Source organism: Octodon degus, unplaced genomic scaffold (genome assembly GCF_000260255.1).
Source record: "Octodon degus isolate 3935 unplaced genomic scaffold, OctDeg1.0 scaffold00041, whole genome shotgun sequence".
NCBI classification, from domain to species: domain Eukaryota; kingdom Metazoa; phylum Chordata; class Mammalia; order Rodentia; family Octodontidae; genus Octodon; species Octodon degus.
In genome coordinates, this window is record NW_004524617.1 from 13857449 (window position 1) to 13870273 (window position 12825).

Below are 12825 nucleotides of genomic sequence, written 5' to 3' on the forward strand. Positions count from 1 at the left end.
GGGAAACTCTCATTGTAGAAGCATCCCAGCTCATAAATGAAGACGGAATGATAGAAATGGGGCGGGGCATGGTGGGGCACACCTATACATCCAGCACTCAGGATGCTGAGGTAGGAAGACAATTCAAGGCCAGTTTGGGATATGTAGTGAGCTCCAGGCCATCCTGGAACACAGAGAAAAATCCAGTCTTAATAACAAATAAACAAAACAAAAATAGAATGTCACCATTCTGGAACTCCTAATGAACCAGTGGACCTGAATATTGATATTAACTAATGGCTGCTAGCAGCACAGACATCTAGTCATTCACCTTTTGATGGAAGCGTATCATTTATCTGATAAGCTTTGGCACTTTTTATTTTCCCACAGTGTGCGGACTCAATCCTGAAGCCTTTGTGCATTCTAAGCAAGCATGTACTCTACCACTGAGACCCATCCCCAGCTTTGTAGTAATTTCTATTTTATTTGAATGTTTTTGGTTCTTTGAGACAGGGTCTCACTGTGTATTTGAAGATGACCTTGAATTCCCAGTGATCTTCTGCCTCAGCCTCTGGTGTGCTGTGATTACAGGTGTGCACACTGTGGCACCTAACAAAAGTCAAACAGAAGGATTTTTTTTTGGCTGGCTCAGGCTGCCTTAAGGGCGGGTCTGGTAAGGCTTGAGGAGCTGGGGATTGAACCACAGTCCTCTGCGCCTGATTGCATTTACAAAAGCAGGTGCTTAAGGAACTGAGCTAATTGGCAGGCCTCCACGAAAGTCAAACAGGAGGCAGTGCTCCATAAAGGTCACAGCAGTGTTTCTTAAACATGAATAACATGGACTCCTTTTATTTATTTATTTTTTAAATTATTGGACCCTTTTTAAAGAAAATGGAATTCTCATGGGCTGGGGAGATGGCTCAGTGGAATAAGTGCTTGCCTAGCAAGCACAAGGGCCTGAGTTCTATCCCTGGTTCTGAAAAAAAAAAAAAAAGAATTCTCAGACCCCTGGTGGTGATTGAAATTACTGTATTATTAATAAACAACACATTATGTTTGCTGCTTTTATGCAACTATGAAACCAATACAATGACAAGAACACTTATATTTGTTATGAACTTGACTACATCTTACAATGTTCAGTTGAATTTGTGTTCAGTGCACAGCTGTTTCACCCTTAAATTTGCTTCAATTTGGTGATAAAAACTTTTAAACATTGCAGGTCAGTATAGAGCTGGTCCTAGAGGACGAGCTAGAAATCCAGTAGCATGATTTTTAAATAACCTGTCTTTGTTTTTGATGTCAAACCATAAATGCCAGTAGTGACCAAGAACACAGTGATTACATACACTATTGGAGGAATTTCATTTTTAATGTATTTTTATGAAGATTTAGAATTCATTTCTTGTATTTAAAGGGAATGTTTAAAAGAGAAATAAACATTTGTGTACAAAATGCTAAAAAATAAATGAAATGCAAACCTTCTGAACTAATAAAACTCAAATGAACAACAGTGATTTCACGGGAGGAGAGAGGTTTCTGCTGAAATGAAGTTGCCACCTTGCAAGGAACTTAGCACCAATTCCTAGCTAGTATGGATGTTCTTGAGTTTCTGCACAGTATGGAGCAGGATGATTCTCTTAACCACTCTTCACTATGTGGTTCAGAAAATAGTGGTACACAGCTATTATTCCAGTGCTTCAGAGACTGAGGCAGGAGAACTGCTGTGAGTTCAAGGCCAGCCTATGCTGCATAGTGAGTTCAAGGGCAGCCTATGCTGCATAGTGAGTTCAAGGGCAGCCTGAACTACATAGCAAGACCCAGTCTCAAAAACCCAACCCAAGAAGATTCCCCTGCATGCAGTGCCCTGTGAGCCACTCGGGCCTTGCTTGCCAAGTGCTCAGCAGCACCTGCATGGCACCAAGGTGAGCCATGGATTCCTCAGATGGTGGGAGGTCTTGAGCCTGTTTCCCTTTGGAATGTTTGTGAGCAGTCTCTCAGGGTAGGGCATTAGTGTTTTTCAGAATTTTTCTAGTGTGTGACCAGTCCTGGGACCACTGACTTTGATGATCCAGAAAGTGCTTATACTGATTATTCCTCAGTCTGTAAGCTGAAAGAAGTGTGAGATTCAGTCATTCTCCTAGTTTTAAACTCCTCTGAGAATATGGCAGGAATCCCCCAGGAATTGTGCCCTTGGTTTGGAGTTGATTTCCAGGTTGAGTTGTGTGGCTTTGGATGACTTAATGTGTCTGAGGTTCAGTTTGTCAATAGAAAAAGAAACTAAACATGGTGGGATATGCTTATAGTCCAAGCTCCTTGGAAGGCTGAGACTGGAGGATCACTTGGGTAGTCCAGGGTTCAAGACCAGCCTGGGCAGTATGATGAGACTCAGTATTAAAATAAATGCTGACTGGGCATGGTTGCACACCCCTGTAGCCCCAGCACTTGAGAGGCTGAGGCAAGAGATCACTGGGAGTTTGAGGCCAGCCTGGGCTACATAGTGAGACCCTGTCTCAAAAAAAATGCCATACTGGTGGAAAATGTCTGAAATCCCAGCATTCAGGAGTCTGAGGCAGGATAATCACAAGTTCCAGGCCTGCTTTTGCTATATAGAAAGTTCTAGGCCAGCCTAGAAGGTATAAAGTCTCTCTCTCTCTCTCTCTGTCTCTCTCTCTCTGTCTCTCTCTCTCTTCTTCCTCCCTCCCTCATTCTCCTTCCCTCTCTCTTACACACACACACACACACACACACACACACACACACACACACACACAGAGAAAATACTAATAGTACGGCTATATCTGGAGGTCTCCTTAAAGCTGCATGGGCTCATAGGTAGGGCTTTGGGGAGGTACCCAGATCATGGGTGTGTGATACTGGGTTACTCCACTGATGGGCTTACATCTGGGTGTGATGTGGGGAGGTAAAGCCTGGTGGGAGAAGGTGGGTCACTGGGGGCATGGCCTCGAGATTATATGTATCTCCCTCCTCCTCCCCCAAGTCCTCTCTGCTTCCTGTCACCAGGGCATGAGTTATTTTGCCTGTGCCATCACTTCTGCCATGCTGACCTGCCTTCGAGGCAGCTGATTCTGGACTGAAGCCCCTACAAACTGTGAGCCAAAATAAACCTTTCCTTCCTTGAATTGTGAATGTCAGGTATTCTGTCCCAGTGACGAGAAAGTAGCCAAGACAGCATACACCTCATAGGGTGGTTGTGAGTCAGATGGGCCAGCAATGTATATAAATTGTTATACACTTAATGCATGCTTTCTGTATTACTATTGGTTTATGTTTGCAATACATGATATTAACATTTGTTTTCGGGACTCGCTATGTAAATATAATATATCTTGATCATTTTTTACCCCATTCACAACCCACTGTCTCTCTTTCCCTTCTCTATCTTCAAAAAGCCTGCCTTCATTTTCCTCTTTTGTTTTGTTTGAGACAAAATCTTTCTGTGTCATGCAGGCTGGCCTTGGACTCACTGTGTAGCTTAGACTGGCCTTACACACGGCAATTTTTCTGCCTCTGCTTCCCAAGTGCTGGGATTGTAGGTGTACAGCCCCCACACCTGGCCATTTCACTTTTAAATTTATTTATATTTTGGGTCTCACATATAAGAGAAACCCTGCTTTAATGTTCTTTGTCTGACTTATTCCACTTAGCATTATGGTCTCAAGAACCATTCGTCTTCTTACAAATGGCATGAATCTATCCTTCTGTATGGCTGAATAAAATTCCATCGTGTACAAATGCCACAGTTTCTTTATCCATTCATCCATTGATGGATACTTAGCTGTTTTACAGAGCTTAGCTACTTTTAAACTGCACTGCAAAAAGCACAGGGACAGAAGTATCCCTGTAGCATGGTGTCTTTAACTCTTTCGGGCAGAGGCCCAAGTTTCTGGTGAGTAATGTTAGCTGTTATCACTAGTTATTATGTCGATATCCATCTGGAAGCTACCAAAACACTTGCTGGCCAGATAAGAACCCCAGAAAGAAAGAGCTGATGGGGGAATAGAGTGCTGGGAAACTATCAGAGCAAGAGCCTGTGGTGGCCTTTGATAGGTGGGACAACAAAGGCAATGATAGTGGGGTGGGTTTGGTGAGATATGGGCTGCCTGTCAGTCTGGGCTGCAGGTGACAGCAGACTGACTTGAAGCCCAGACTGGAGAGGGAAAGGAGGAGGATGAAGTACAGGGTCACCCCTGAGGTGACTGCTCAGGAAGAGATAGTGAAGGAATGAGAAAACAAAGATGGCATCAGTCAAGCAGGTGGGATTCTGGGGGCAGACATGGCTGCCAGCAGAGGCTGAGCAAGGCCAAGCGGGCCAGGCTCGGGGGAGCTGCACACCATGCGTCATTCCCAGGGCATGGCGGTCACTGGCCTCAAGGAGCAATGACATCTGTTCTAGGTCCTGCTGCAGTGTCGTCTGTTGTTGGCCCTGCTGGGTACCCGGTACAAAGGAGACTCCCAGGTGCAGAGTGGGTCTAAGACATCACTAAATCATTAAGTTTCTTCTGAGTTGTTTATTTTCCATTTCTGTTCAAAACACCCTACTTTGTATTGTTTGTTTGTAGTTCATGCTGGTCTAGAACTCATTATGTATCCCAGGTTGGCCTCAAACTTGTGGAGTTCTTCCTGCCTCAGCTTCCAGAGTGCTAGGATTATAGGTGTGCGCCACCATGTATGGCTCTAAGACTCTGCTTTCTTTCCCTAGAAAGACAGGCACCTATTGGAATCTAAGTGGTTGATGATCTTGGGCTCTGGCTGGGATGGTGACAAGACATACCTCTATTGTTGCCCCTGCTGTCCTTTTAGTGGCAGGATGTCTTGAGCCTGCATAGATACATATAGTTATTTCTTGTTTTACTGGTACCAAAAATTTTAATTTCATAAGTCTTTTAGGGACATCCTAGACTTAGCAAGTAACAGTTGTTTTTAAAAACAAAAACAAGGCCAGCCAAATAGCTCAGAGGATTAAAGCACCTGCAAGCAGGCTCAGGGGCCAAGAGTTCGATCCCCAGGCCTGCCATGCCAGCCCCACGCCTGGGGTGCACTGAGATGGCAATTGAGACTGGGCATGGTGGTGTGTGTCTGTAATCCCAGCTCTTGGGATTACACCAGGTGGATCACTACGAGTCTGATCCAGTAGTGAGACCCTGAACACCTTGTAGACTCCTAAAATACAAAAAGATTAAAAAATAAAATAAAAACAAAAACAGAGTCAATCCCAAAATATTCTGATGTAATAATTGCAAGTCTTCAGTCTTGAAATACCAGTGTTCCTAAGTGATTGTGTCAGACATAATGTTTTAGTAAAATAGTGATCTTCCTTAAGATTTTTTTTTTTTTGGTACTGGGGATCAAACTCAGGATGTTCCACTTGCCAGGAATGCACTTAAACTTGCTGAGCCTTCTGCTCCACCCCTAAAATAGTGATCTGAAAGCTATCTGTTCAGGGGTGTTGATTACATAGATTTTTTTTTCTTTTTTGCTGGGTTATCACTGTTGTTTCCTTTTATTTATTTTAATTTTTTTATTTTAGGGAAGGGTCTACAAGGTATTCAGGGTCTCACTACTAGATCAGACTTGTGGTGATCCGCCTGTTTACAGCCTCCCAAGAGCTGGGATTACAGGCACGTGCCACCATGCCCAGTCTCAATCGCTGACTCAGCACGCCCTGGGGCGGGCCGGAATGGCAGGCCCAGAGATTGAACTCCTGGCCCTTGTGCCTGCTTGCAGGCATTTTAATCTGCTGAGCTATTTGGCCAGCCCTCTGTTGTTTCCTTTTAGATAATTTACCCATATCATATTGTCTTACTTGGTGGTGACTTCAAACTATAGATTTTTGCTTTAGAGTTCAAACTCTTTTCCTTTTTGTCTTTGGTATTTTGAGTCAGGTTGTGTAGTACAGGCTGGTCTTGAACTCATTGTGCATCCCTGAATGGCCTCAAATTTGGAGCAATCCTCCTGATTCAGCCTCCCAAGTTCTGGGATTGCAGATGTGCATCTCCATGCCCTACTTTAGAATTCAGTGTTTAAAGAGGCATCTATTTGCATCTATATTGGGCTGATGTTGTGGGGCCTCCGATCTTAAATTTTATACTTTCTTTGCCTTAAAAATATTTTGATTCCTGGACTTTTTTTTAAAAAAGATTGATTGATTGATTGATTTGGTACAGGGTCATGCTATACAGCTCAGACTCATAGTGATCTTCCTGTTTCAGCTTCCCCAGCACTGGAATTACAGGTGTGTGCCACCATGTCTGGTTTCAGTGGCCAGCACAGTGTGGAGCCCGCATGGCATGTGGTACCTGGGATTGAACCTGGGTCCTTGCTTTTGCCAGGCAAGCATTTAGGCCACCGAGCTATCTCCCCGGCCCATCCTGGCAATTTTTTGTTACACACATGGTCTCGCTGTGTAGTCTAGGTGACCTCAAACTCAAAATTCTCCTGCCTCAGTTTCTTGAGTACTGGAACTACAGGTATGTGCTACCAAGCCTGGTTTAATTCTAATCTTTTGTTTTATTTTGTGACAGGGTCTTGCTGTGTAGTCAAGGCTCACTTTGAACTCACTATGTAGCCCAGGCTGGCCTTGAACTCAAGGTGATCCTTCTGCCTCAGCCTCCTGAGAGCTGGGATTATAGGCATGTGCCTCTAAGCCTGGCTTAGTCCTCATCTTTTATATTCAAACAATCACACAAACTAAATTATAGCTTAATAAAAAAGGAAAAAAAGGAAGGCCGGGCACCCTTCTAGCCCCTTGTGTTTTAGTTACATTCTCATCACTGAGACATAGTGCTTAACACCCACAGCTCTAAGGAGGAGAGGTTAACTTAGGCTCATAGTTTATGAAGGTTTCAGTCCATAGTTGGCTGGCTTCGAGGTAGTGCAGCATGGCAGAGGAGAGACAGTCTATAGCGTGGCAGCAGGAAGCACACAGGGATCAAGGAGGAGGAGGGAGATGAACCCTTGTAGTCCACACCCCCATGACCCACCCCTTCCCACCAGGCTTCAGCTCCCAACAGCACACTTAGCTATAAACTCATCAGTGGATGAATCCGCTAGAAAGTATCAGGGCCCATGATCCATTCACCTCTCAGAAGTCCCACCCATGTGTACATGACGCTTTAGGGGGACATCTAGATGTAAACCATAACATCCTGCTGCTTGGGAGGGTGAGACCGGAAGATGTCTAGAGGGCCAGGAGTGGAGCCAGCCTCGGTAACAGTGAGACCACATTTGTTTGTTTTGTTTCAGTTGGTAAACCCAGCCCCACATGCATGCTAAGCAAGTTTTCTACCACTTAATTATACCCCCATCCCCAAAGACCCTATTTCTTAAAAAAAATAGTAAGTAAAGGGCCATACTTCCAACTATTGCCTAGGTAAAAAAAATACTGCTTGGGGGCAGTGCTGGGATTACAAGGGTGTACCACCACACCTGGCCTTGATGCCTTTTTTTGTTGTTCTTGTTTCAGGAATGGAACACAGGACCTTGTACTTGCCAGGGAGGTGCTTCTGCCACTGAGCTGTATCTCTGGCCCTTTTGATGCCTTTTAAAATCCATTTAAATTAGACCTCTAGGAGCTCTTTACCAATGCCGATGAGGGAACCAGCCATCCCCATTCTTCCAAGAACACTTCTTGGCACATTTGGGTGGAATTGGAAATTTTTTTCCAGCAGCATTTTTACTTGACTTCCAGTCCCTTCATTTCTAGTTTCCTTTGCTCTTGTTTTTTTTCTCTTGCTCTTTTTTCTTGCCTTTCTCTTGGTCCTGTCTGTAAACAGGGCATGTGGGCCCTGGTGCAGCAAGCATTGTCTGGTTGATTCCCCGCTGGCTTCTGGATGGCACCCCAGGATCTTGCTTGAAGGCGCTGACTCTGATGCCCGAGGGGATGTGCTTGGGCCACACAGTTGCTTCTTTAGTTGGTGAGTTGGGCACTAGCTGTGTCTTCACAGTTTGTTCTCCTGGGGGCAGCAGAACAGGACAGTCTTCGCTGCAAGCTGTCTTGGGACAGGGAAGTCAGTTTGTCCCAAAGCCTGCCCAAGGCACTGTGCAAATTGTGGCTCAGTGATGCAGGAGGAATGAGCCTAAGGGGCTTGAAAAGGACAGGACCTGCTTGTTCAGGACAGGTCTCAGGCCTGGCCTCTAGCTCAAAGTGCTCAAGGAAAGCTCAAATTGCAGAGCTGGGCGGGCTCACGACCACTTCCACACTTCACACTCCACAGATTTTCCAAAGTGGATGGAAAGCTTCACGAAGCTTTCCTCTTGCCAGGCATGCTGGCACACTCCCGTAACCTCAGCACTCAGCAGAGGCAGGAAGATCCAGGATCCATGGAAGTTTGAGGCCAGCCTGGGCTACATAGTGAGATCAAGCCAGCCTGAACTACATATTGAGATCCTATCTGAAGAAACAAAATGAAAAAAAGCTTTCTTGATAACACTAGGCCTTTAAGGCTAAACTCTAAAAAGGATGAGAAAATAGTCATGTAGTAACTCACTCAGGTAACTGAACTTACTCATGTGCTATATTTAACCATAGTCAGCATGTGATTGTTTTCCTCTAAAAGGTCTAGTTCCTAAAACACAGGTATCTTACTTGTTAGAAGGCTGTTTGTGTTTCATTTTTGTGGGCCTTCCCTTGTCACTTGCTATGCTAGCAGGGTCCTGGATGGGAACTGACTCTGTAGACCTGTTCCCCAGCACGCTCTCTGTACCACCCATAAATTCCAGAGCCCTTCTGTATTAAACACAGCCAATAGGAATGTAGGAAATTGGAAAACCCAGTTATATCTTTCCTGGAACACAGAACTATTGTTTTTCAGGTAGCTTACAACTTCTCTCAGGAAACTTGACTCTTGAACATTAGTCTACAGTAGGTTTTTTTTCTTCAAAACTATGGATTGATCTCAGGCCCTTGCACTTGCCAGGCAAGTGCTTATTCTACTGAGCCATCTCCCCGGCCCCTTACAGTGGTTCTTATCAACTATCATTTTTATTATTGCAGAAATTAGTGGGTTTAGTAATGTAGGTCAACATGAGTACTAAAAAGTTCACATGTCTAAGGAGAAAACCATCTTTTTCTTTGCCTCTTCTGTTTCATTTTCAACCTTGAGAAAGCCTTTATTTCTTTTCCCTCAAACTTTGAAAGGCACCTATTGTTTCTCTACTATAGAAGCCCTTCATTTATCAGAAACTTATTTACAAGATTTGTCCCGTGTTTCCTTTTAATTCCCTAACTCCCTATAACAAATGTGCCATCATGGCTGTGAGGAATTGGGGTGTGGTACAGTGGCGACACCTTGCCTAGCACATAGGCCCGGGGCTTCATTTCTAGTCTGCAGCAATAAAATAAACCAGAAATAAAGCAAGCATTTTATGTGGGATGGGATTTTTTCCCTTTCGGATTTTCAATGTTTCATAATCCTGCCTCCACAGTTTACTCATACAACTTGGACTTTCTCACCATGGGCCTTTTTCTAACCTGGGTTTTTAAACCTGAGCTCTTGAAAATTCTGTCAGGTAAAGTGTACAGTGCTATCAATGTCAAGTGTCTTGTGTTACAACTTTGGAAATCCAATGTGGCCATAAAAGTTTTAAATTGGGTTAAAGACTGTCTTCAAGTGAATTTTTTTATCTATTGATGTTTTGATCATTTTTATTTTATACTCAACAAGAATAATATATAAGGACAGAGGATCAGTAAAAATGCTTCCACAGGTAATTAAATCAAAGAGTAGTTTATTAAAAAAAGAATCAAAACAGAAACTCTAAGTACCAGTGTGTACATTGTACACATTTAAATGACTCACAAGAATGAAGTTTTTTTCATATAAAGATCACACCACCTTGTTGTTTATCAAAAGATGTTCAAGGAGAAATCTGACTCCAAACCGCACACATGACTGCATTTGAAACAGACTGCATTTCAAACATGCAACAACGCCACTGGTAATAAAGCTTTGGAATGGGTGCTCATTCTATTATTTCACTACAAACAGGACAGAAAGCAAGGTAAGTTGAGAATCTATTCTAAAATAGAATGGAGGTTGTCATCGTCTACACCAGCACACCTCACTCCTCTGCTGCCATTTTGAGCAAGTATTCCTTGTCAATCTTGAAGAGCCTCCAGCCCTCTTCACTGGACAGATCAGAAGCGCCTCTTCTTTTGTAGAAGTTGATAGATGGTTCATTCCATTCTGCTACCAAGAAGTGCATGCTGCTGCAGCGACACTTCATGGCGACCTATTGATAAGAGAAAACACTGACTTGGTAATGTTTCACCTGCATTCCAAAACCCAATTTTGAGTCAGTCACTGTGATCATCCAGTCACCCTTCCAAATACAGAAGCCCCAAAGTAGGCCATACCTGGCTTAGATTCTTCAGAATTTCTGATCCTATACCAAAACCTAAAAGGAAGAAGTACAATTAAAAATTTCACTGTAAGGACTTGGAGGTTCATTTTAGACCCTCCCCCCAGCCTGGAACACAACTATGTACCTCTATAATCGCTCATTACGAAGAAGTCTTCAAGATACAGTAATTTGCCAATCCATGGGTCATAGGTAAAATAGTACATGGCAAAACCAACAATGCTGTGTCCTGGAATAAGAGAATGTAGATGAGACGGAGGGAAGAAAAAACAATCCAATAAAGTTGTAGTGGCAGAATCAGAGGCCAATGGTAGATTTTAAAGAAATTCACATGCACGTACATTACAGAGACAAGTGGCCACTCCACTGGGCTGCCTCCTGATCTTTATGTTAGAGCAGTCCAGGCCACTGTGGGAGGAGCTCACTGTTGTCAGACAGGGCTTTGCAAAAAGCGCACATTAGAGCCAGCTGAAGCCAGGCTAAGACTGGGGGCTGGCTACTCTGCAGTTGGCTGGGCCTCAACACTCAGGAAGCGAGAATGCTTTCATTACTTGCCAGAGCAAAACTGCTACAGTCTTAAACTACTGAGCACACACACTGTTCACATCCTAATGATACACTGGTATACTGACTTGGGAATAAGTCGGGTTTACACGGCAGTTCAGAACAGTAAACATTTGGGAGTTTACCAACTCTTGCTTCCTTAAGGTCAGAACATTAGGCCAAAAGTACAATGTTTAATTTCAGAACTTGCCTTCCAATTTAAATATTTTTATTTGCTCTCCCCAGTTTTTTAAGCCAGAAGAAGTAATAACCCAGAACTGGGAATTACATAACATTCATGCGCCTCAGAAAACCCCACCACAGCACCCCTTTCAAAAGCCCAGCTCATTTCTTCTAGCTTGGGGAACAGCTGTCAGAAAGAAACTTAAAGTACCCACCCAAACAACTTCCCCTTTTAGCTGTCTTCTGACCAGTCAACAGGGGCCAGCAAAAAAAAAAAAAAAAAATACATCTCAACTTTTAGGGCCGGCCAAATAGCTTGCGAATTAAAGCACCTGCAAGCAGACACAAGGGTCTGAGTTCTATCCCCAGTTCTGAAAAAAAAAAAAAAAAAAAAAAAAAAATCCCTCCTGAGAGGTTGCCACAATTCCAAGGGAAGGCAAAAGTTTCAAATTAAACTTTCTAGCCATTTTATATTTCTTTGCAAACAGACAGGAAGCGAATATGATAGGGTTTCTGATCTACCGTGTTTTAAGTGTGCGATAATAGGACCTTACCTCATTTATCATGATCATCTACTTTATTGTGTAAAGGATCTTTTAGTTACCTCCCCGCCCATCCATGTACACGGAAGGGCCATGTACATGGCGAAGCTAGAGACTGTAACCTGAAGATTGGGACAAATTAAAGAAAAAAATGTGATTTAACACGATTACAAAAAAAAAGTTAGGTTAGGGTCAAACAAGAAACCATTTTATGAAACTGAACAACATCAAATGACATTATACCTAACTCTTCCGGTCTCCACAGTACTGAGGCTTACTTAAACAGCTCTTTTAACCCGCCCTGTTATAAAGTGCCGCACACCAGTTTTCTCCTCAGTAACCTCAACACCGGCTGGTGAGGATCCCCGCCAGTTGTCTAGTGGCCTCAGCCGGTGTGGCTGGGACTTCTACACAGCAGGCGCTACAAGTTTTACACAACACTCGCTCTGCTTTCTCAGCTTCCGGGCAGGGCGGGGGGTTACCTTCCGGAGTCCAGTGCTCCTTGGGCACTTCTGCAACCAGGCAGTGGTAGAAGGGGTGCTCTCCGAAGCCATCCTCTAGCAGATCTGCAAGAAGGAGTGGCAGGGACGGCGTTGGCCTCCGGGCAGCTTTCGGGCACTGCCGCCCGGCCCCACCCCGCCACCGCGGCGTTACCTTTCTCGGTTAACATCACTTGGTCTTCCATATATTCGTATTTAGCCAGTTCCTGGAGTGACGCACACGGAAGAAAGAGAAACAGAAGAGAAAATGAGGGAACAGGACAGGCTCGGCCGATCGGTCCCGGGAAAGGGGAAGAAGACAGGGAAGGAATCTCAAGCCGCGGCCAACCCTTGCCCCGGGGCAAGCCTGGGCCTCCCGTTACCTTGATCAGCCGCAGGATGTCACTGCAGTCGGCGGCGGTGGCCGGGCGGATCACGAATTTAGCCATTTTCGTCTTTTGCTTTTCTTCCCTTTGCGGACTAGGCCCCTGTACTTGAACAGCAGGAGGAGGTGGTTCCTCATTCGTCTCCCGGGAGCGTCTTCTTCTCAGTCAGGCTGGCACCATGACCCGGCGAACCTCGGTAAGTGAAAGAAACTCGTCAGCAGAGCTGTAATCGCGAGCTGCACTCGGGAGCCGCAGTGGGAACCAGCTTTTAACTCCAAGAAGCCCCGCCCCAGGACGTGAGGCGAAGGCAGCTCGTCCAATGAGGCCGCG

The 12825-nt window shown here is 44.5% G+C and overlaps 1 protein-coding gene across 2 annotated transcripts; it reads right to left on the reverse strand.

Moving 5' to 3' along the window:
* Positions 1-9712: 9712 nt before the first annotated feature.
* Positions 9713-12735, reverse strand: Sat1 (spermidine/spermine N1-acetyltransferase 1). Of its 2 annotated transcripts, XM_004631388.3 has the most exons (6): positions 12493-12735; positions 12285-12336; positions 12113-12196; positions 10490-10591; positions 10358-10398; positions 9713-10233 (listed from the first exon to the last, which is right to left on the reverse strand). In XM_004631388.3, the coding sequence occupies exons 1-6, from the start codon at positions 12556-12558 to the stop codon at positions 10063-10065; spliced, it is 516 nt and encodes a 171-aa protein (XP_004631445.1). In that variant the 5' UTR covers positions 12559-12735; the 3' UTR covers positions 9713-10062. The 2 variants fall into 2 exon arrangements, with proteins under 2 accessions (XP_004631445.1, XP_023571174.1); XM_023715406.1 differs by lacking the exons at positions 12113-12196; positions 12285-12336; positions 12493-12735 and adding an exon at positions 11643-12106.
* Positions 12736-12825: the final 90 nt, after the last annotated feature.